Source organism: Copadichromis virginalis, linkage group LG22 (assembly GCF_057382275.1).
Source record: "Copadichromis virginalis isolate Kocher_CV1m ecotype Utaka linkage group LG22, C_Virginalis_male_GT1.1, whole genome shotgun sequence".
NCBI classification, from domain to species: Eukaryota; Metazoa; Chordata; class Actinopteri; order Cichliformes; family Cichlidae; genus Copadichromis; species Copadichromis virginalis.
This window is the reverse complement of record NC_140638.1, coordinates 11,807,406-11,831,402: the sequence shown is the minus strand read 5'-3', so window position 1 is coordinate 11,831,402 and position 23,997 is coordinate 11,807,406. Positions and strand designations below refer to the sequence as shown.

Sequence of the window (23,997 nt, the reverse complement as noted above, 5' to 3'; positions counted from 1 at the left end):
AACAAACAAACAAAGGCAGGCTTTGAATAGAGTTTTTTTTTTTTATTACTGTACAATAAATTACAATGCAGCCCCCAACCCCCACCTCACAGTCTGCACTTTGGTCTGTTTGATTAAAACAAGTCCCTCCATCCTGCTAAGAATTTATATGTAAACATCAACATGTTTTGTAGGCACATTCAGCTCCAAACATGTGAAGACACCCTTGCCTCAATTATCTCCTCCCTGTACATCTCCCTCACCCCTCCACCTCAAAGAAAGCACTTGGCTTCAGGCACACGTCCCCCCTCCTGCCACCTTTCAGTGGGTGTACAGGGAGGCAGTGAAGACAATGTCCCTGCGGATGGCCAAGGAGGCCTTCTCCATCTTGCTCCCCAGGACGGAGTCTCCCACGATGCGGGCGGCCTGCCTCACCTCCTTCAGCACCTCGTCCAGGCGTTGGATGCAGCGGACCACCGTGCCCTCCTGGACGTCCGTGAGCTGGGCGATCTCTGCGAAGGGCTGGGACGGGACAGAGGAGGTGGTGAGCGACGAAGAGGAAACTTTAACAGCACGAATCACATCTTAAGTTTATCCATTCATAAAGTAAAGAAAGGAGACAGTTTCTATGGTAACATTCTGGTACTCCAGGATACTCTGTCTGGGGTGACATAAAGTGATAAACTCATTATATTTTGTAACATTAAATTGCATGTGATGAATAAAAACATGATTAGATTTGCAGGCAGCTTTAAAAAAACAAAGAGCTTTTTAAGAACCACAAATCCTGATACCTGAAGCCAAAACTGAGAAGTTAGTGTTTAAATTCTCATGATTGTTCACAACATGCAGTTTGAGTAATCACACTACTTGTCTTCTAATCTTTGTCCTTATTTGCAACTGAATGATCGGGCTTGTTTTTGAGCTTTACTTTTCTTTTGGCAAGTACAAAGACCTGCAAAAATAAACCAGTGATGCTGTTTAACCGCTCTGCAGATCAGAAAAACAACAACAGAGTTTAAAACAATTTTCATATAAGAAGAAATCATCTTGGGTTCTTCTGAGTAAAGAAGTAAAGCTCAGAGGACAGAAGTGGAGTCAACATTTCAAAGAAATAGAGTAGCATCTACATTATAGCAGCAACTGATGGAGAGGAAATGCTACATGTAATGGGGGGGGGGGGGGGGGGGGGGTGTGTAAGAATATTTCTGAGGTTGCGTATGTTGAGAAGACAACAGTTAATTTCTTAAGATTTGATAACACTTATTGTCAACACCCAGAATTAAAAGCAAGTCTGAATCTGCAAACAGCCATGTTGGAGTAAATATAAATGTCTTTTGGCTCTAACCTGGGACTGTAGATTTCAGGGAGTGTATTAATTTGGTAACTGCCAAAATTACTGGGTCATGTATTTGTTTAAAATCTTGTTAGCAGCCTGTAAGAAATCCATCACAAAGAAATGACAAAAACTGGATCCACCAACGCAAGACGAATGGCAGTTATGAAACTGAGTCACATGATAAGACTTCAGGAGGAACAGTGTTGAGAAAAATGGAAGAAAGAGGCCAAATCCAGGTGTCAATGACAGGTAATAGGAACAAATTATAGTTTGTTTGTTTTTTATTCCTTTTTGCTTTAAAGGGTTAAAAATAAATAAATAATCTTATAAATATCACCAGTCCCAGTAACAGCAGGGATTAAAGTGCAATCTCTGTCATCTGGCACTGAGTGTTGTCTTAATCTGGATTCTTCCCTCCTGTTTGGGGCTAAATGTGCTCATCAGGTAGGCAGAGCTGGTGGATTAATATTAATATGCGTTACACTTTCTCGTCTCAGCAGAGGAACAGCACATCTGTGACCCGATGACTTGTTAGGTGGATTTAAGAGGATCACGCTCACCTCTGCTCCGAGAGCCCCAGCAGACTGAAAACTGCTTTTACTTCCTCTGTTCTCAGTGAAGTCATTCCCACACATTCTTAGACATACTTCCTCTCACCAAAAGGTGTGACTGGGGTCAAATAAAGCCCAACAAAGTGTTAAACCTCACCATTCCCCTGGCCCAGCAGTAAACCACCTCTGTGAGCCCAAACTTGAACTGGCCTACAAACTCCTCAGCCGTCTGCGGTATCCCACACTCCCGCTGCAGCTCTCCGATGCGCTGAGCCACCGACTTCACCTGCTCGATGCCCTGGTAGAGAAAAATGACAAGATCGGGATGCTGAGTTCAGCTGGTGGCCGGATTTGATCATGTAGATACAAGTGACTCGCTCTCCCGCCTCTCAGTGTGGACATTATGAACCTGCTTTACAAACCGCGTCGCTGTACTTCTGATCTTCTAGTGTCTGGACTGCTACTTAAGTCATCACTAATTCAGGCTGCCATAAAGCTCCTTCGTGTTTAAGCAAAAGACTCGGCGAGTGATTTAAAAGTGAGGGAGTGACTGGGGTGAGTCAGGTGACGTGCCCTCGCCGTCCTTCCTGCGGGACGTTGTTCATCAAATGTGCACAGTGTCACGTGATGTGAGTGTTTGTGTGTGAGTGAGTCATAAGGAAAAAAAACTCCTCTGCCTCCTCACCTCCTGCAGCGTGTTGGTGATGTGCGGCTCCACCTGGGTGTTCTGAGTGAAGACCAGACAGGACAGCAGGGCGGCGCTCTCCTCGGGCGCCAGCGGGCTCAGGACGTTCTCGAACAGAAGCTCCGTCAGCAGCAGCTCGTGGCTGCTGATCTGACAGGCTACGCGGCCTTTCAGCTGCACTGCCCCGCCGCTGTCGATGTACTGGAGGGACTGAAGGACCTGAGGGAGGCCGGCGAGGAAAATAAACCTCTGAGTTTGTTTATTTTTGTGGAGTTTTGAAGGAAAAAGTGCTACTAAAACCTGGGAAACTATGCTAACAGATAAAAAATGTCAAGCATTCAACAACTTGAGTCCAGACTGAAAAATCTCACTGATATGAAATTTGAGGAGTAAGAAGAAATGTGGAGGGATTGCACTAGCTGTGACTGAAAGGTGGTGCAATCCCAGACATTTTACTGCAAAGGGAGCCTGAGGGAGTTCCTTATTGGTTCAATGTCCTGATGAGGATGACTGGATCCTCCATCACCTGACAAAGAGCTCATGCAAATGGCCGAGTGTGTGCACCATTACTGAACGTGCAGCTGAACGCTTTGAGCTCGTTTACTGCCTCAAACCAGCTCTTTAATATATAATACTTAGGGCTGTCCCACATTTCTTTGGCAAGCAAGTTGCTGGTTCGATTCCAGATGTGCTGGTTCGATTCCACCTGTGGAGCCAAAAGTAGCATTGTATAACATTTGTACTTTGATTTACTGATTCAACTGTTGGGATCATCTTCTGTGATGAGGCGGTGAATCTTTGTCACTTTTAAAGAATTTTTTTCCTCAAGCGCCACCTAGAGGATGAATTTTGCTTCTCTTGTGACAGCACAGCGGGTAGAGTCTGCTTTAAGTGCTGAATAGCAAACATATGCATGTTAATACTAAATTCTATAATGGCAAAAATAAACAGCTTGTTAGCATCACTGTTAGCATAAGGTAATTTTTAAATATTAGCTCCTTTCTTTGTCTCTAAATTAAATATTTGTAAATTTTTTTCACCTATTTTAATGCTTTTATTAGAGACATAATCAGCAGAGAAAGACAAACGCAGCACAGATCCCATCTGGACTCAAATCGAGGACAATGTAGCAAACTTCTGATGTCTTGGGAATTATTGAGATTATCAAAAACCTCATTTAAGCAAACTGACTTTTGGGAAATTGTGATGGGAACATTTTTTATGTCTAAAGGTATTATAAATTCAATAATTCATAGACCTACGATCACACAGGAAGATGACGAAGAGGAAAATATTCCGATCTGAGAAGCAACCGAAAGGTCTTTACACTTTTTTTTTACTCAGTAAATGACTGACTTATAAAAATAGCCGGTGATTCATTTTTCTGCCAACGGACAGAAACACGTCAGGATAAAGACTCTCATCCAAACCTTGATCCTCTGGTGGTATTCTGGCAGCAGAGTCAGAGACTGGTCCGACACAAGGAAGAGGAGCTGGTCCAGCTCTTCCTGCAGGCTCATCCTCTCCTTAATCCGAGCAAACTGACACACACAGACACACAGGATACTCAATTTGAGAAATGAAACAGCAGAACTTGGCCTAAATCCAGTGAATTCAACAGAGAAGAAGATAATAAAAAACTTCTGTACTCTCATTAACGCATCTTTAGCTAACGCAGCTTTAAACCACTGAGGACGATCTCCACACCGCCAATTTTTATTACCCACAAGGTTGAATAAAGACATAAGGAAGTGTGAATGTGCAGTGATAACAGGAGACACTGATACTGCAAGTAAGAGCTTGTTATCTTGCAGAGTAACGAGAGAGAGTGTGTGTGTGTGTGTGTGTGTGTGTGTGTGTGTGTGTGTGTGTGTGTGTGTGTGTGTATTGGTGGCTCAAATAACACGCTGTGCCTGTGAGACAGTGATGAGCTGCAGCTATGAGCCTATATGGGTAATTATAGAAGCAGTCAGCTCAGATTCTTGCATCTTATCTCCCCAATGAAGCTGCCAGGAAGACAGGAGAGACGGCACAGAAGCAGAGATCTGGTTTTTGAGTTTGATGTTATTATTGTGAAATTAGAACAGGGGGGAAAAATTGGAAGGATAAAAAGAAACTGGCGGTGTTGTGAGAAGGGAGAAACGAGAGACGCTATCAAGGAGGGGGGCCGGTCTTATGTAAGGATGTTAATTAGCTGCATAGATGTGTAACTGCTGCACAAAATAAATGTGATTTTCTTTCTTTATGAGCAAACACTCGGGCTGAGACACTTTTCTCATTGCAGGATATTTTAAAAACTGTCGCGCGCACACGCACACACACAGACACACACCTGCTCTGCGAACATGGGTGAGTGGATGCAGTTGAAATCTCTGAGGCTGTCTTGCAGCACACGGAGCCTCATGTTGGCCTCCACCACATCAACGCTCTTCAGCTGGAGGTCATTGACGGGGTCAAGGGTTGCTATGCCGCTGGGGTTAGCCTCTGCCAATCGAAGCAGCTCCTGTGTCGCCGTGGAGATGGCTTGACCAGGAGGATCAAGCCTAAAGGACAAAGGGAAGTGATGAAGATTTTTAGCTTGACAGTGTAGACTGATCTGAGAAATGCAAGAAAATGGCAACAACAACAAAAAAGGCCAGATATTTTTTAAACTATAGCAGTGACAAAAAAGAAAAGGTGGTAATCCATCTGGTAGAGTGATGAGGCCCTTTTCATTTCTCCCTGTAAACCCTGTCAATATCTGTACTGTCGCTTTCATAAGAGAACAAAAAACACAGTAAAAACCAGCTAAAAATAAAAGAAAATACAAAAGAAAATCAATAAAGATATGTAATTATGAAGCACAACCAGCAACAGAATCAGACAAATGTATATATTTTCACCTGCTACTTCATTAGGTACACCTATTCAGCTACATATTACATGCCAACATTTAATCAGCCAATCACATAGCAGACATTCAGTGGAATTAGGTATGTAGACATGGTCAAGACAACCTGCTGAAGTTCAAACTAAGCATCAGAATGAGGAAGAAATGTGATTAAAGTGATTTTGAACGTGACATGGTTGTTGGTTGAAGTATTTCAGAACTGCTGGTCTCCCAGGACTTTCCCACACAACCATCTGTAGGTGGATAGAAAGGCAACAGTAACTAAAATAACCACTAACTACAACCAAACTATGCAGAAGAGCACCTATGAATGGGCAACTTATTAAAACCTCGGAGCAGGTGACAAACCGAGGTTACAATTCAACCAGGAAAAATGTTGCCTGGTATAATGAGTCTTGATTCTTCCTGCAACATTCACATAGTCGGGTCAGAATTTGGGGTATATAACATGAAAGCATGCGAGAGATATTTTCTTGGCACATTTTTGGCTTCTTAGCACCAACTAAACATTGTTGCTGATCATGGTGATCCCTTATGACCCATCTTCTGATGGCAGTATAACACGCCGTTTCACGCTGTTGAAATAGGATCCTCATTAGAAAAATAAATAAAGTTCTTAAATCACGACAAAGACAACAAATGCATACTTGAATCGTGGCTGTTGCCTCTTGTTGTAATTATCGATGATCCTTTCTGGAATCACTTTGAGGGTTTTCACCGTGATGGCTGAGATGTCCTGAAGCTTCAACTTCTGCACCGTGTGGCTGCAGGGGCCTGATGAACGTTAAAGGCAAAACAGAAAATTAATTACATCAAATAATTGAAAAGTGGTTCGTGAAAGCGATCACACAGAGCTGGCTAGCATCTGCAGCTAACCCCACCTCCTCACCTTCAGGTATGAAGAGAGACGTGTTGTGGAGGTGAGGCAGAGCGGCGTTGTCGTTGCCTTTTCCTTCCTCGTTGCCCTTCTCACAGATGATGAGGGCTGTGAAGGTGCGGTTCACAGAGGCACTGGACACCTGACGCACAGAGAAAAGTCAGAGAACGATACGGGAGCAAGGACACTGTACACTGTTCACACATGAGGGAGATCTGTGGCAATCCAAACACATGCAGGTTGGGTGACGCAGAAACTCTACACCACCCTCTGCTGAGAATGAGCGTCTGGATGTATTTCCTCTTTTACTGGTGACCCGTTCAGCTTTTATGTCACCTGTCTCACCAGTGAGACCAGAGGCTGGGCACAGAGCTCATATGGAGACTTGTTCAGCTCAACATCGCCGACAATATTATTTAAGAAAAAATCTTCTTTGTGACTCTGTATCACTTTCTGATTGTCTCACTGTCCATAACATTTTCCCATTTTCCTTTTGCCACGATGTTCATCAACTAATTCCTCCACTTTAGCCCAGAGTTGATCTAATAGGCAGTAGCCACTGTCAACAGAGAGCAAACTCAGCACATAGGATACGGTCCGCACATGGTTCACAAAACACAGGTATTTCAAAGAACAGACCCTCAGCCTTAATTTGAGCAGATAAAACAAAAGTATTGTACTGACTTTGAACATCTAAGCACCAAAGCAACCTATAAATAACACAAACTTCATTAGAAAAAAAACAACAGAGCTGAAGAGCCTGATTAATAGTTCTGTTTTATTTTTTTTTTTTAGGCAAAACAACATCTTTGGTACCAATTTTTTAAATTTTATTTGTGTGAGCAAAGAATTTGAAACAGGATGATTTTAGGTTATTGTTTACTTTCTGTGTATTCATCTCACTGGAGGAATTAACGACACTGAAACATGCATCAAATTTAACTTTCACTTTTCGCTCAATAATCAGCCATTTTTTAATCCTAGTTTGCATTTTTATACAAAATCTGATTATTTATTTCACTTGTTAATTGCCACTGTTACATAATTCTACACAAATAAGCTATTCTTTTCTTTATGAAATAAATCCTATGTAAGATTTAGCCCCTCTTTAGGTTTTTATCTTTTGCACAGCACAATCAGGTAAGTGTCTGATTGCTCATGCATCCACAGTCACACAAAACCGTCTTCATCCACAAGTAGTATCTGCTCTGAAACAGGTAATATGACCCCAAATAGTCCTGGTGTCACAGAATAGCTGTGGTTGGGTGTCACACTGAATATACACCTACCTGTAGGATAACTCCTAAGGCGTTGAGATGCTGTTTGTTGTTAACTACAATGACTCGACCCACTGAGAGAGCCTTGAGCCCATTCACAGACTCCAGAATAGCGTGCTGAGATTGAGACGGGGAGGAAATGATAAAGGTAAACAAGCAGCTGATTAAAGCTGTATGAATGTAATCGTGATTCTGAATATGTGCGAGTTTACCTGGACTGCTTCTGTGGTTTTCTTCAGCTCAGTGACCGTGTGGTAGTAAGGCAACAGGTCAGAGAGCTGGCCCTCTGTGTCCACGGAGGGCATAGCGGACAACATCTGCTTCAGCTGGCTGATCCTCTTCTCGTGGGTCTGCAGCAGCAGCAGCAAGACAGATGAAAAAGAGACATTTCTCAGCTGCTCTTAGACAGGAAAAATGTTACAGAGCAACAATTCAATGAAGCTGTAAATGTTACCTGAGTATCTCTGTGGCTTTCAGAGAAGCTCCTCCTCATCATGTCGGTCACACGGAGAGCTTCGACTCGCAGCAGGTTGAGGATCATGGTGTAAGTCAGTCTGAACTGGGACTGGAGAAGGGTGGGCTTACCCTGAGGGAGACACACAGGAAGAAGAGTCAGCACAGAAATGGGATGCAAACCATTTTCTAAAGCTAGAAAATCAAAACTGCTCTGATTCCAATTCATCTACTGACGCCACTGATTTCTTTTTTAAAGCGTAACACTTTGTAATTGCTTACAGCCACACCACCCAGCGTATACCTGATCTCACCCCAGCAGATTTTGTATTTACTTGGGTTATCTTAGCCTAATATTAGGATTTGTTTAATGATATGAAACATATGCAAAAAAGAAACTAACAAACCAACAAATATAGGAAAGAGGAAAATACTTTTTCACAGCACTGTATATCTCAAAAATTAATATCAGCCTTGAAAGTCCAGAAATATTGTGAAAAAAGACCACAGCCTATTTAATTTTGCACCATCTGTAGAAGAGGAGGCTCTGGCTTTCTACATTTACAAAAGAAAGTAAAGCATCCATGAAAGAAAAAAGGATAAAAAACACAATTTGTGTTTCAGTTCCACACTGAACCCAAAGCAGTGCTTTTCAAACTGGCACAGAGGGAGACTGTGTTAAAATAGCCCACTCAACTGTGTAATTAAATGTTAAATGAATAACGGAGCGTGCAACACCTTCCTTGAATCACAGCCAAAATAAACAAGCGGTGCAGCTTTGCTTTAGATGTGGAGAGATGGGTACCGAGAGACTTGAGTGGAACGATGTATAAACCCACGCGGCAGGTAGATGTTATGAAATGAAACCCTGCTGCGGCCCTCACCAGCATCATGACGTGCAGATCTGCCATCTCGTGAACGCCGGCTTTACACAGAATGATCACAGTGCCCGTGGCGTCCAAACCTCTCCGGCCCGCTCTGCCCGCCATCTGAATATACTCACCTAAAAATATGGTTCATGGCATGAGCACAGGTCTCAAAATGCTTGTTTTTCCTCAGCTACAATTTATCCTCAAGGACTAGAAAGCATTAGTGATGGCGGCTGAGATGGAGAGTATCAAACCTGGCAGCAGATTTCGGAAGCCGGTTCCATCATGTTTCCTGATGCTGTCGAACACCACGGTCCTGGCGGGCATGTTCACTCCCATCGCAAAGGTCTCGGTGGCAAACAGCACCTGGGAGAGGAAGGGAAGATGCAGACAGCTGGTAGAGCTATTTTTATTTGCAAATGAAGGTGAGTGTAGCAAATAGGTGGGGTTGCAGCACAAAATTGTCTCTTTTTCCTCTGATCTCATTCTTCCAAAGAGAAAACAAGCCCTGTAGCTACATCTCATCCAAGATTCAGCCTGCAGGCTCACTAACCATCATCCGCTTTTCTGACCACAGCTATTACAGAGAAATTCCAAGTCATTTCCATCAAATACTTCCCCACCTGATCATCACAGATTTGCTTGAGAAAACAAATTCCAAGAAAAAGACGCACTTGATATTAAGATATGGAAAGATATTTTTCTACCACCATATTTGTTTTCACAGAATTCTCTGATTTGCTAATTGTGCATAACTTTAGTTTTTTCCTCACTGCAGCGTTACTGACGATATTAGTGCAGGTGGTTACACCACAGATTAACATCTGCACCCCATGAGACCATTAAGACTTATGTATTAAGTGTGGTGCATTGCTCCCTCTGCCACAATAATCTCAATAACATCCTGTAGTGTGTGTTGCACCAATATTTTCAAAAGCATGATTTCAAACACAGCTGTGGTCCAAGCCACATTAGCATCATAGCTTTATTTCAACTTCCAGTCACGCTCACCTTTACGAGGCCTCTGGAAAAAAGCATCTCAATGACCTCCTTCAGGATTGGCAGGATCCCGCTGTGATGGACTGCGATTCCTCTCTTCAACAGGTCTCTCATGAGCAAGATCTAAAAGAAGACCCCAATGACAAGTTTAATGTTACATTAACATGTTCTATTGTGGGCAAAACACCATAAATCTTTGACTGGAAGTCAGTTTAAGTGTGCTGCAAATTAAGCCGCTGTTTAAGAAAAGTCTAAAATCCTAAAAAGCACAAAGATTCAGTCATTTTCAAATTAAAATTGATTGTATTTACGGAAATAAATTAATTATGCATATTCTTTCATGTCCATGTTGAGTGTATGTAAACTAACCACGTCTGTGCATATGCTGCAGTGAAACTGCACACCAAAATAGCAAATCTTTTTATGTGCCTTCATTATTATGATGAATATATTGTACCTAGGGGAGCTTTTTGTTCCAGATGATTATTAAATACTCATATAAAAGAAGAAATTATCATTCATCACAATTCAGAAAGCAGCCTGTATTAACAGTCTGGGGGAGAGGAAAAGCAGGGCCCCTGCTGACTGCTCGTTACTACCTGAGGCAGCTGCCGGTCTGCTCCTCGGAGGCGAGTGAGACTTTTCTGGAAGAAAGAGTGAATTTCCGCCTTCTCTATGGAGGTGGTTAGGTCCATGGAGTCCAGCGAGCGGGCGTTCTCGTCACAGCGTGTTCGAGAAAAGGTGAACGCAACCACCGGGGTCTGCTGCCGCTGGGACAGGAAGTGCAGCAGGGTGAGCCACACTGATCGGTCCTGTGGGGTGAAGCAAATAATTAAAAAATAGGGAGATGGATGAAAACAGGAAATAAGAGGATGACTTGGAGAGAAATCAAAAGGCAAAATAGTGACAAAAGAGAATTACCTGACTAGCGGTGGTGTTTTGAGAGGTGTTTTTTGTGCCAAATGACTGAGCATGTTTGCTGGTGCGCTCCTTCTTAGCATCGACGGCTGCGTAGTATCTGAACAAGAAACACAACTTCCTCTTTGAGAAACAACTTCAAGAAATTATTAACTAGGGAAGTACCACGCGGCGAAGCTGTACCCTTTATTGAGGAAGTTTCCTGTAGCATCCACCAGCAGGAACATCTCTTTCTGAGTCTTGGTGCTGTTCCCCGTGTACAGATAATGCTCCAAGGGCACGGGTCTCTTTAGTGTGCTGATCACATAAATGTGCCTCTTCTTAATACGACTGGGGTAAAAAAAAAAAAAAACAATAATAAGGGCGAGACAGAGAAATGCAATTAATGGCAGAAGCTGAAGTCTTGCTTTGAATCGTTTTGTGCGAGAGCAGATTTCTAAAGGAGAATTACCGACTGCAGCCACTGTCACCACTCCACAATTAGCTCTCTAATGCTCAGTGGCTGCTGTCAGCGTGGTGCACCTACCCGATCCACTCACTGAACTCCAGAGCGTTTGGCACTGTGGCGCTGAGAAGAATGATACTGACGTGATCGGGAAGCATAATCAGAACCTCCTCCCACACAACCCCTCTCTGAGGAAAGCAAACACGAGAGGAAAGTCAATTAACCTCGAAAATCAGCTGGAAAAAAATGAATCCGTGGGTGCGCTCCCTGACCTCAGCGTCGTTGATGTAGTGAACCTCATCGAAGATCACCCACTCCAAGTCCCTGATGACCTCTGAACCGTTGTAAAGCATAGACCTGAGAGAGGAGAGGACGGAGCAATCTAGAAACTTTACTCTACTCAATACGTTGCTTCTAATATATACAACAAACAGTCCGAGCACCTGAGGATCTCAGTGGTCATGATGAGGCAGGACGACTCAGGACTGAGCTGGACGTCGCCCGTAAGGAGTCCAACGTCCCCAAATGTGTTTTTAAAGTCTCTGAACTTCTGATTGGACAGAGCCTTGATAGGAGATGTGTAGATGGTCCTTTAAAAACACAAGAAAGAGAGAGAGAGGAAAATAAACCTCTAATAAACCTCTGCAAAGAAAAAACACTTTAATCTGGATGTTATAGGTCTAATTATGTATTAAATATATATATTAGAAGACTACAGACTGTGAAGTCTAATAATGCCAAACAAGAACAAAATAATGACATTAAAAACTTTATGTTCGACCACAACACTAAACAGCTGTTTACCCGTTATACAAAACCTGTTACTTGCCTCACTGTCAGGTAACACATGATAACAACAAGCAGTAACAGTCTTCAGATTAAAGGGTTACATATGTTAAATGTATTGATTCCTGCATACACTTTAAGTATAGAAAAATTAAAAAACAAACACCAGTCGATAAATATAAATCACCAAGTATCAGCCATCCATTGGATAGGAAGGAAAACAGTGTAAATGTTTGGAAACGCAAAGTATTTGACTTTTGTGCCACCTAGTGGTTGTGTCAGAATAACAAAGACTGTGAAAGTGCCAACAAAAGCTGCTTTTATTCTGGGGTGTAATATTTATTTATTTGAATCTAAGTCATGTTAATCATCTGCCACAGAACAGTTTGAAGTAAACCTTAAATAAGAAACTTAGCCATAATATACCCACTCTATCATTACCTAATGGTGAGACTCCTGCTATTAAAATATTAAAAGTAAGTTTTTACTATTTATTTTATGATTTAGTTATGACACTTTAATCTGTGTGTGTTTGCTTACTGTCCTCAAAGCTACATGATCGGGAGTCAAAGGTCAGCAGTGGCTCAGGTGACATCGTGAATCGTGAATCTCAAGTGAATCGTCGGTATGATTAAAAGTACTGTTTTAATGTTTGTGTTTAGCACTATAAACAACCCCTTTTTAAGATTTTTCTCAATGTGATTAAGTATAGCAGTGAACAGGCCAAACAATACTGCAGCATGGCATAATTTGATATTTATTATTATTTTATTTATATATTATTATTGTATATTATAATTTAAAATGTCGTAGCAGAGCATTTCCAGCTTGTTCCATTCTTTACTGGGGATTTATGTACTTTCATTTTAAGTACATGAATTAAGTTCATCTTGTCTTCTTTCTTCCTGGTGGTTCCTTCCTGGTATTCATTTGTATTCGTATTTCAAAAGTATTTATATAGTGCTTTTTTATTCCTATGAAGCACATGTTTTACACATGTAGAACTTTCATCAGGAGCAATTTGGGGTTCAGTATCTGGCCCAGTGATGTGACATGTGGAGCTGGGGATCAAACCACCTTCGGCAGACAACTATGTGAGCTGTGAGTCACAGCTGTCTCGTGTCATTAGTGTTTCTTGCTTCTTTTCCAGCCTTGAAGACAAGAACAACCTCTGTCTTACAGCTTGTACTGAAAAAGGGTTTAGCTCACCTCTGAGCTGTGCACAAATACACACCTCGTCATGTGTTTCTGTGAGAGAGCGATGGCGTACTCGGCCACCACTGTTTTTCCAGCAGACGTGTGCGCGGCCACAAACACGGAGTCGTGAGCTTCCAGCCTCAGCACGGCCTGCTTTTGGAAAACATCGAGCTCAAAAGGCCACTGCAGCAGAGAAACAGGAAAAAAGAAAAAGGTTTTCACTTAACAGCTCACCACATGCCGTGTTCAGAGAAGCAACAGAGAGAGGTGAAAATATCAAAATAAGACAAATGGATTTTATTTTTTGTTATGTTGAACCCAAACCTTGAAAGCTGGGTTTGGGATGCGTTTGTGGAAGTCATCGCAGGGTGATGTTATATTCACAGGAATGGCCCATTTCTTGTTTTCCTCTGTGTTCTCTTTTAGCTTTGATTTCTCTTCTTTTCCTTTCTCTGGAGGAGACGAGGATGACGCAGCATCCTGCAGGCAGAGGAGAAGGAAACAAAGCTTCAGAGCAGTTCATATTTAGCAACACTCGACAGTTAACTCACATCAATTTTCTTTTATTTTAATGTCTGTCTGTTTCCTGCTACGCGAATAGCAGCATTTATTTTACAAATTCTGCACTGGAAAAAGACTGAATTAAATTCAGAACTAAATACTGAAAATAGCTTTATCAACACCACAATTAAAGGATGAATGCAAGAGAGAAGGATTTCCAGATTTTACCTCTCGTCTTTTCTTTCTGCATCTATGACAACAAAGAACTGCAACTCACTGAGCACCACAAGCTCATGTAAATTAGCCTCTGGGCTAAATCTAGTTGGACAGTCATGGTCTTTAAAATTAATTTCTAGGGAGAGAACTGTGATGGTGGGCAGTAGTGTTAGGTATATTATAGGAATATTATACTGTACTAAACAACCGTGCTCCTGACTATCTCACCGACCTCCTCAGTCTCTATACTCCCAGCCGTTCTTTACGATCATCTGGTCAGTTACTTCTGGCCCAGCCCGGGCACCGTCTGAAGACTAGGGGTGATCGTGCCTTTGCCTCAGTAGCACCAAACCTATGGAATACTCTTCCTGCTATCATTCGTGCCTCTGACTCCATTCGGTCCTTTAAAGCATGCTTGAAAACCTGGCTTTTCCGACATGCTGATTGTCACCGCTCATTAGTTGCTGTATCGTTACTCATTTCTCTGGATTATCATGAATTCTCCCTATCCCTACTTACTAATGCCTTTGTTTGTTTTTGCTATTTTACCTTGTTTTAATGACTTACTGTTCAGTGTAATCATTTTACTGTTTATTCCTTACTGTGAAGCACTTTGGTGTACTCCCTGGTTTTAAATGTGCTATATAAATAAAATTGCATTGCATTGTACTCTGAACAATTCAAAGAAAGAATAAAAGAACGCATTCATGCCTGATACCAAACTTGCTTCCCATATTTCAAATTTTTCATTCATTTTCAAACGGTCTGTGTTTGAATTCATCTTCAGGGTTTCTCCTTGTTTAAAACAGGCTTTTGAGGGTTGGTGATACACATGTAAGAGTATGTTACTCAACAGATCTCCATGTGTTTGAATCCATTTCAAGTTAATTGAGTAAATGGCACCTCTGTTACATTTTAGGTGAATCTCCTTTGGTGGAGAACTAAATTACCGGTATGCTCAATGCATAAAAAACCCAACCTGTACATCAAAACTTTGTTTAAAGGTTGTCAGACGTCCACGTGACATCAGGCAGTATGTTTTTAAAAAAAGCAAATACGACATTCGTTTGATTGTATAATGACTGTGGTCAAGAAACATATTTGCCCTTTACATGCATCTACATGTAAATGACATCTCTAAAAGTGTTATGTCTCACTGTGGGTTGCACCGTGTTACTGTGGTAGAAGTTACGTTTGGTAGTACTGCTGCCTTGAGGAAGAAGGTTCTGGGTTCAGGTCTACTGGTTGGCTAACAGGCAACCACTTTTCTTTTTTCAATGTTTGTTCAAGATCTGAGTTTTCACCTTCGAACCAAACCTGAGCATTAAGATGTCGGGCAAAACTTCCTTTTCACTGAGTGTTTGCTGGATGGGAACCATCTCAATACACAACACAGGCGAATTTGACCACATGTAAAACTTCTCCCATCATATTAACCTTCAAATTTTTAATCGAGCTGTTTGCTATATTTACTTAAAGATATTGCGCTAATATTTATCATTCACAGTCATTCATTTCAGGGAGTATAATCTGAAGAAAAGCATTTTACCAGATATCTGAAATAAAAGATGTACCTTGATGCCCAGGTCTTCAAGACTGTTTGTTCGTGGTAGTTTGGGGGCATCTTCACTTTCTTTGTCTTTCTCCTTCTCCTCAAGCTGCAAACCACTAATGCCTTCCACGGTAGACAGGAGCGACATGAGGTTGACCTCTGGCTTCGCTATTTTGGCATCTTCAGGATACAATTTTAAAAAGACAAAATCATTAATTTATCTACTTTTAGACCATGTAGTATTTTTTTTTTTTTGTTGGGACAGTCTGAGTTCTAACCTTTGTCAGTAAAGTCCATCCCAGCTTTCAGTCCAGGGGCCACCTTCAGTAAATCTATAAAAGAGTAATGACAAACTCAAACTCTAAGAGGTGAAATAATAAAATATGTTTGACTTTATTTTACGTTGATCCTGCTTAAAAGAGGGAAAAAAATCACCACTCTCAAAGTCAATTTCCTCCTCCAGCTCAGATTTCTTCTTGATTTGTTCAAGCGTCAGTTCCTCCATTCCTCCTGTGACAATAACAACAAGAATATTAATAGATAACAAAACTCCTCAGTTTTGACATCTGAACTAAAGAAAGATACAGGAAATCACTAAGAAAAAATGCTTTGAATGAATGAAAGAATCTCACCGGGGAGGAACGGGTAGTTGGTGTTGCTTCCTCGAAGGCTTTCAGAAGGAGGCCCAGGCTGGCGCTGCAATGACAGCGAGTTCTTTGCAGACAGGCCGGTGTTCTCCAGTAACACCTACAGGTGAAAAAAAGAAGAAGAAAGAATACAGACCCAAAATGAAATGAATCAAGCCAACCTTTGATTACAGTGATAATGCGCAGGACCATAATGATAACCTGCTGCTAGACTCTGACTCTTCAATATGAACAAACAGATCTGAAGATAAAAGCAGAAGTGAAAAATAGTGACAACTTGAGTGTGAAAATTTTGTTTTTGCTTTTTAAATTAAATCTAGGTGGCCCTAAAATCTAAAAGATCTATTTTTTTCCAAAATGGATAAAATCAGTCTTGAAAAATATGTATAGAAATATGCATGTAAAGTTTTGGCCAATGACACAGTTGCTATACACAACCACAGTGAATTTCAAATCAAACAATCAAGATTTGATTGAAAAGCAAACTTGGCTTAATTCAAGGAGTTTAACAAAAGTTTTAACTGTTAAGGAATTACAGCCATTTAATACACAGTCCTCTAATTTCATAGGCTAAAAAGAAACTGGATAATTGATTGACAAGCAGTTTTATGATTAGATCAGGCCTGTTCCTTCATTCTTCCATGACACATTAAATAAGAGAAAAGCTCTGGGGTTGATTCCAAGAGTTGGGCTTGCATTTGGTAGCTGTTCACTGGATCACTAAAAAGCCTAAAGAGATGCTGAAGAATGTGAAGGAGACCATTTTTAGGCTGAAAAAGCCAAATTAAACTTCTCAGAGAGTAAGGCATCTCCAAAAAAAGAAGTTGATCCAAGTATTAAAATGAACCACATATTTAAAACGACCACACATATTTAAAGCTGAAACAGCAAAGCACTTTTAATAAACAATAAGATACTCTTTGTCAGGTTCAATAATGATTTGACAATAATGATTTTATTTTAATAAGGAAAATGTTGCCACGTTACCTCAGTGAAGTCCAGCAGCATTCCTGTGGTCGGATCTCTGACAACAGACAGTCCCGAGTGAAGCGGAGATGGACAACAGTTGAGCAGAGAGTCAACGTCAACCTTCCTCTGGGTCACCCTGATGAGAACAGCAACACACACACACAAAAATCACATCTTTAAACATACGTTGATTTTAACCCAATAATAATTACAATATCAGATTTGACTTTCCCCCCGTAGACACGTTAGATTTCAGGAAGCAATGATTTCAAGAAACTCTCTTAATTATTTAGTGAAATCAATAAATATGCCTATTAGTGTTTTTTTTAATTAGCAATATAACAAACATAAATACTTGAGAAACTTCTGGAAGGCAAAGTCTTTGTCGTGTATAGGAAGCCATGCAGGGTCTCTTAAAAACTGTTTCTCTACTTCTGTCTCCAGGTTCAGGTTTGTGGGAGGAAGCCCGTGAGGGAGCTGTGGATGGAAAAAAAGAGATCAGAGAGACATCCTGAAGAGCCACATAAACAAAACAAGTCAAATAATTCCCCTATATTTACATAAGTTATAAATGAACACCATCAACTATCCCCCAAAGATAAAACACAATCAAATCTTATTTAATATAAGCAATCAGCTCAGGTGAAACTAAACCATAATGTTAAGTCACTTAGATAATATGAAATTTTAATAAGCATCACTTTGAATAAGTTCTGAAGAAGCTAAATGTGCTAGATTAGGTGACTTGAATACAAAAATGTATGGGTAAAGCAATTGTACAAGGATTGGCTTTATTTGTTTTTGTTTTTATTTTGTTTCTTGTATCTAAAGTAATTCTCATTAGGAAACAAATAAATTAAATATTTTAAAGTCTTTGGGTCAACCCCCAGATTTGTATCTACTCCCTTGTTTATTTCAGAATGGGGAAAAAGTAGGTCTACATGGGTTTTCACTCACACTGCATAATCATAAAATCATAATACAAGGGAACAGGGCTTTAGTCTTAAAAAGCCCCACTGCAACGGCATCAGTGATTTCCAACCACAAGCCCGGAAGCATGCCATTATCGTTGAGTTGAAGAATTCTTAATCCTTTACATTAGGTTGTAACACAGACCAAATCATTTTATTGGACTACAACTTAGCTAAAATAGTATGAGTAAACAGTATCTTACTCCTTACTGACCGTGCTATGTGGAGGTAAAGACTGGCCGGGCACGGGGTGTGTGATAAGCTCAAACCTGCCAGAGCATCCCATCTCCAGCAGGGACATAGGCAGATCCATGGGGCCCGGAGGGGGCACATCTGCAGAGAGACAACATAAAGAGTCTGAATGGATGAGCAAGCACACATTCACGCAGGCTGCATTAAAAAGATGAAGAAAAAGACTGTCAGGTTAAATTAACCATTTATCTGGTCGTATTTATTCCGTAAATGCTTAACGGATATTACCACACTTACTTGCTGATTAGCTAAATATTAAATCTGTGCTTTATGAGGGTGCAGAAAGAAGCTACTCTGTTAGCCATAGCATCATAAGCTACATCAATGGAGCTAGTTAACCAAAAATAAACATAATACAGTTAGATATTTATAATTATTTAAGGAGCGGGCTTGACAAATTACAACCCACAACGTACTTAGTCTATCCATGCCCCCACAGTCGTTAACGAAAGCTAAAAGTTGCCACAAAGTAGTTGCTGCAGTGGCCACGGAAGTTGCCAAAATTGACAAGCGGAAGTGGCTAGCAAAAAACTGCTCGACTTAAACGCAAAGACATAAAATTCTTTAAAAAAAATATTACAAAGACTTTTATAAGATAAAATGTTTTATAAGTTAGAAATATCGTTTTCTGTACTTTTTAAAATAATATTATAAACTTTTTTGCAAAAACAAAACAAAACATAAAGAGAACAACGTCACATTTACGCGCCGGCGTTATTCTTCCTATTAGCCATTGCAACTGTTTGAAGCAGGTAAGCGATTAAAACAGATTAAAATAATGGACATTTCTTTATTTTATAGCTCCTGTAGGACTTCACTGGTATCTTGATATCGAGGTAGACTTCGGATTTACACCCTGTCTGGATTGAGTGAACAGTTTTTTTTATTTTATCTGAAAGAAGTCGAGTTGTGGTTTCTGGCTAATTAGCTTGTGGCCAGCTGGTGGTGGTAAATCAATAGGGGAATCTGTTATTTTTTTGTTTACCTCTCTTAAAATAGTATTTTTTTTCTTCTTTCATTAAAACATGTTTTCTGCATTTTAGTGATTGCCATCATGGTGGTGTTTCCGAGCTCGCTGACGGAGGAAGAGGAGGCTTTACAAAAGAAATATGCTAAACTCAAGAAAAAGGTATGTAAGGTTTTTGGTCTGTACTAAATTGTGGAACATTCCAAACAGGAAACCATTCCTTTTTCATAATATAAGCTTCCTCTTTGCTACACTATACAGAGATTTAACATTTCATCCCGCTTCCAACATCGAAGACACACGTGAATATGTAAAATAGCTATACTGAAGACTCAAATAAAGCTTTGTATGTACACTTTTTACCTCTCTATTCAGAAAAAGGCACTGGTTGCTTTGAAAAAGCAGAGTTCAACCAACCAGACAAACCAGAGTGGCTTGAAACGGAGTAAGTGCATCCAGCTAACCGCTGGATTTCTTTTTTTTTTTTTTTTTTTTGACTCAATCACTCTGGTCTTTCTTATAATAAGGCTTTAATAAAAGTAAACATCAACATTATAATCTGAAGCACCAGCAACTAACTGGAAAAATCTGACTTGTCATATATGGGACTCATAGGTTTATACTGTAAAATTTAAACATAACACCAGTAGAATATTTGATCTAATCTAAGACATGTATTTTTTATTATTGTTCATTGGAGTGGCTTGTTTTAAACACTGGTTGTCCTGTTATTTACTTTTTTTTGTCTGTTTCTTTTCTTTGTCAAAGCACTGTCAGACCAGCCTGTTGTTGACACTGCAACAGCAACAGAACAAGCAAAGATGCTCATCAAGTCAGGGGCCATCAGTGCTATTAAATCTGAGAATAAAAACTCTGGATTTAAAAGGTCTCGAATGCTGGAAATTAAGCTCAAGGTGGGATGTCAGTAAATACATTGCATGACCTGTAATTCTTATTTCTGGCATTTACGAGCAGTTGTAAAATTATTATTAAACTCTCCTCCTCACATGTGGTGGATTTTTGCTCTTCATGTCTCACAGGACCCTGAAAAAGGCTCAGTTCCTGCTTTCTTACCATTTCAAAGGAGTGTCTCGACAGATGAAGACCAGCCTGAGGTATAATACAGGACATTAAGCATTGCTTTACCACTTTGTTTCTGTTAAATTTAATATTGTCATATTTTTTTGGTTTCTTCTAGTCTGGAAAAAGAGCCCACAGGAAGTCTCTGTATGAGAGGTAAATTCCAAATCCATAATGAACAGCATGTTTAATACGCCAAAATTCTGTATCTGTGGGTCTAACTTGGTTTCTTTGTTTTCTGCTGCAGCTTTGTTAGTTCAAGCGACCGATACCGGGATGAGGACGAAGGAGGCAGCATGTCATCCAGCCGGGACATGGAGAGAGACAGAGAGCGCGAGCGGGACCGTGACCGAGATTTGGATGGAGAACGGGAAAGGGAGAGAGACAGAGAACGGGACAGAGATCGAGACCGAGGCAGGGAAAGAGACAGGGAAAGAGACAGGGAACGAGACAGGGAACGGGACCGGGAACGAGACAGAGACCGAAGCCGAGACAGGGATCGAGACCGGGAAAGAGAGAGAGATGGACCCTTCAGACGTAAGTAACCATTTTCTGTTATGTGAACTTTAGACCTAATGTTTGTCTCTTTGCATTTTTTTTATTTCCATATCTTCAGAAAAAAATCAGATGGGGAAATAAAAAGATGGGGCGACTGTGGTTCAGGGGGTTGGGAAGCTCATCTTGTAACCGGAACGTTGATCTCCAGCTCTGTCTGTCTTGGTTGTTGTGTCCTTGGGCAAGACACTTCACCTACCGCCTACTGGTGATGGCCAGAGGGGCCGATGGCGCGATATGGCTGCCTCTCTTCTGTCAGTTTGCCCCAAGGCAGCTGTGGCTACAACTGTAGCTTGCCTCCACCAGTGTGTGAATGTGAGGGTGAATGAATAGTGGAATTGTACAGTGCTTTGAGGGTCTCGAAAAGCGCTATATAGATGCAACCCATTATTATTTAGATGTGGTTGGCCAAGGCTTGCTTATCTTTTGTAATATACTATGTCAAGAGTTTACAAATTCATCCTTGACCTAGTCTGCTTATTTCTAATCTTATTGATAGGTGTCAAAAGGTCAAAATCAAATTAGGGGTTAAGAAATTTTAAGGCTGATTGCCTTACAGACGAAACACTAACCAGTTCTAACCAAAGATTATGAACATGCTGTCAGAGAAACCTGTTGGAAGATACAAGAAGAGAAAAGATGTGTTAATATAATAGTTAAGGAGAGGGTAGGTGCTCAGTTCGTCGTGGGCTTTAAAAACTGAGGGATTGTTCAAAATACCTGATCCAGACCTGAGCACAAACTAATCTAGTCTGCATTTTCTCGAGCAAGTGAAGAGAAGCTAACTGGAGAGTAATATGATCTCTCTCGGATTCCTGTCACTGCTCCTGCTGCAGTGTTTTGGATCATCATTCTTTTCAAAGTGGTTATTTGAAAGAGGTTTAAAGAGGTTTCCACTGTGATATTCGTAAAAGATCCAAAAATAGCCCTGGTTTGTGTACTTCTAGAAAGCTTTGTGGGAACAGCTTTGCTACAAATCCAATTATTGGCAGTTATAAAGTGGAATTAGTTTGTGGAAACGTGTTGACCAAAAAGTACATGTTAATACAATGAAGTCACTTATTCTGTACACAGTGCTGCTTCCATACTTCTCCAGTAATTTTTATCTTATTTTTTTAGTTAATTTTTCTGTAATACTTATGGAAGAATAAAATTGTGAAAAAACAAGCTACATTAAAAAAACATTGCTGGTTTATGATTTGTCCCTGTCTGCTTTTTTCACTCTCAGGGTCAGACTCGTACCCAGAGCGCAGAGGAGTGCGAAAGGGGAACACCGTTTACGTTTATGGCTCTGGGCTCGGCGAGGACAGCCTGCGCTCGGCTTTCTCTCAACACGGAAACATCATCGATCTCTCGATGGACAACCCACGCAAGTAAGGAGGCTTTAAACAAAACTGTGTGCTCATAAGTGTCATTTCTGCCTGCATTTTCATGCAGTAATATAAATAGTGTGACGATGATTTATTCTTCCTTTTCTGTTTTGTTCTTCTGTCCAGTTGTGCATTTATCACTTTTGAGAAGATGGAGTCTGCAGACCAGGCTGTTGCTGAGGTTACCCAGCTGTTATGTCTATTGTGTTTGTTTTTTGTTTTTTGTTTTTTTCAGGTATTGATTTGGTGAATGTCTAAATTGCAATACAGGCAAAGCTGTACCACAATAAGACTTTATATCTTATTGTGGTACAAAGGGGCAGGGATAGCTCAGTAGGTAGAGTGGTGGCCCCATGATCGGAAGGTCGGGGGTTCGACTCCACTGAACGGCGACCCTGAGGTACCCCTGAGCAAGGTACCGTCCCTACACACTGCTCCCCGGGCGCTGCACTGGCGGCTGCCCACTGCTTCACTGGGTGAATGGGTTAAATGCAGAGGAACTATTTCCCTATGGGGACTAACACGCACACTTTACTTTAAAGAATACACTGCATTATCTTCTTTGATTAGGTGCATGGTCAGCATGATCCCTCGAGTTGGCATAACGTTATCATACTGTGGCCCAGACAGTGGTTAAAACGATTAAAGAATTTGGAAACTCCTTCAAAGGACAGTTATCTTATTCAGTTGAATACAAGCAGCTCATGGAGGACAGTATATCTTCCAGCTACCTGGGTGGTCTCAATACTGATTACTGCTTGGCTTCAAAAATGAGCATCTTCAGTCTAAGAAATCATCCAAAAAATCCAATTATTAATTTAAAGGGGGGGAAAAGTAAATATGACTCTTTGGTATGTCCACAAACATGCAGGCGCTTTGCCCTTGTGGCCTTCATCAGAGCACAATAATGACTTAATGATAAAGACTTGCTGTAGTTTTACAGGCGCCTGGTTTATTTCTACACAGCAGACTAAAAGGCTGGACTGGCTTTGCTGTTTTTTGTTTCACAGTTGAATGGAACCACGGTGGGAGACGTTCACATCAAAGTCAGCATCGCCAGGAAGCAGCCGATGCTGGACGCTGCCACTGGCAAATCTGTGTGGGCTTCACTGGGTAAATACAGCACTCGTATTGTGCGTTTAGACACTGATCAAACAGCTTGTGTGTCTGCACAGCGTGGATTAACCGTCACCCCTATCTTTCCTTTACAGCCGTGCAGAACAGCACTAAAGGCTCCTACCGGGACAAAAGGAACCAAGTGGTGTACAGTGAAGATCTTTTCCTGGGATGAAAAGTCCATGTTTTTGTTGCTCTGTTTCTGAGCTGCTAACCTGCTGCATGTGCTTTGTAGAAGACATAAAAGATTATCAGTAGCCTTTTTGATCAGAGCATTGTAGTTACTCTAGGCTGGATGTAATGCTACATATGCAGCTTTGCATGTGAAACTACACATCTGAGCTCAAAAAGTAAAAGAATTGTATTTGTGAATGTTTTCTTTTGTGTAGGTCACTCATTCATATTAAAAAAACATGCGACTTCTAATTTATATATTAAATGACTCAGTTTTGACTCTAAAAGTACCTTCTAGAAAGAAACATCTTGTCTTCTGAGATGTGCCCTGCTATCTGTTTTCATGGAAAAAAGTAGACTTA

At 40.8% G+C, this 23,997-nt stretch overlaps 2 protein-coding genes across 3 annotated transcripts; one reads left to right on the top strand and one right to left on the bottom strand.

Moving 5' to 3' along the window:
• Window positions 1-27: 27 nt before the first annotated feature.
• On the bottom strand, window positions 28-18,884 carry skic2 (SKI2 subunit of superkiller complex). Of its 2 annotated transcripts, none has more exons than XM_085446618.1 (29): window positions 18,790-18,884; window positions 18,336-18,454; window positions 17,506-17,627; window positions 17,169-17,286; window positions 16,167-16,281; window positions 15,970-16,044; window positions 15,813-15,866; window positions 15,557-15,714; window positions 13,590-13,745; window positions 13,303-13,448; window positions 11,726-11,872; window positions 11,555-11,639; window positions 11,364-11,470; window positions 11,021-11,167; window positions 10,841-10,937; window positions 10,519-10,731; window positions 9,932-10,042; window positions 9,175-9,286; window positions 8,936-9,054; window positions 8,053-8,184; window positions 7,811-7,948; window positions 7,611-7,715; window positions 6,334-6,463; window positions 6,092-6,218; window positions 4,887-5,097; window positions 3,985-4,095; window positions 2,555-2,773; window positions 2,027-2,167; window positions 28-501 (listed from the first exon to the last, which is right to left on the bottom strand). In XM_085446618.1, exons 1-29 carry the CDS (start codon window positions 18,800-18,802, stop codon window positions 301-303), a joined length of 3,729 nt encoding a protein of 1,242 aa, XP_085302744.1. In that variant the 5' UTR covers window positions 18,803-18,884; the 3' UTR covers window positions 28-300. The 2 variants fall into 2 exon arrangements, with proteins under 2 accessions (XP_085302744.1, XP_085302745.1); XM_085446619.1 differs by lacking the exon at window positions 18,790-18,884 and adding an exon at window positions 18,611-18,743.
• A 162-nt stretch (window positions 18,885-19,046) lies between these two features.
• On the top strand, window positions 19,047-23,891 carry nelfe (negative elongation factor complex member E). Its single transcript, XM_085446627.1, has 11 exons — window positions 19,047-19,125; window positions 19,417-19,502; window positions 19,716-19,785; window positions 20,109-20,254; window positions 20,381-20,455; window positions 20,539-20,576; window positions 20,668-20,957; window positions 22,204-22,348; window positions 22,472-22,526; window positions 23,356-23,458; window positions 23,557-23,891. Exons 2-11 carry the CDS (start codon window positions 19,428-19,430, stop codon window positions 23,634-23,636), a joined length of 1,077 nt encoding a protein of 358 aa, XP_085302753.1. The 5' UTR covers window positions 19,047-19,125; window positions 19,417-19,427; the 3' UTR covers window positions 23,637-23,891.
• Window positions 23,892-23,997: the final 106 nt, after the last annotated feature.

Excerpts from the sequence above, each read along its gene's own strand:
- skic2 (XM_085446618.1), bottom strand. Across the intron at positions 17,628-18,335 it reads CTTTACCTCCACATAGCACG|CTCCCTCACGGGCTTCCTCC; the intron begins GTCAGTAAGGAG and ends TTCCATCCACAG. Across the intron at positions 11,873-13,302 it reads TCACAGAAACACATGACGAG|GACCATCTACACATCTCCTA; the intron begins GTGTGTATTTGT and ends GTGTTTTTAAAG.
- nelfe (XM_085446627.1), top strand. The coding sequence starts at position 19,428 with ATGGTGGTGTTTCCGAGCTCGCTGACGGAGGAAGAGGAGGCTTTACAA. Across the intron at positions 19,786-20,108 it reads CCAGAGTGGCTTGAAACGGA|CACTGTCAGACCAGCCTGTT; the intron begins GTAAGTGCATCC and ends TCTTTGTCAAAG. Across the intron at positions 20,456-20,538 it reads CAGATGAAGACCAGCCTGAG|TCTGGAAAAAGAGCCCACAG; the intron begins GTATAATACAGG and ends GGTTTCTTCTAG.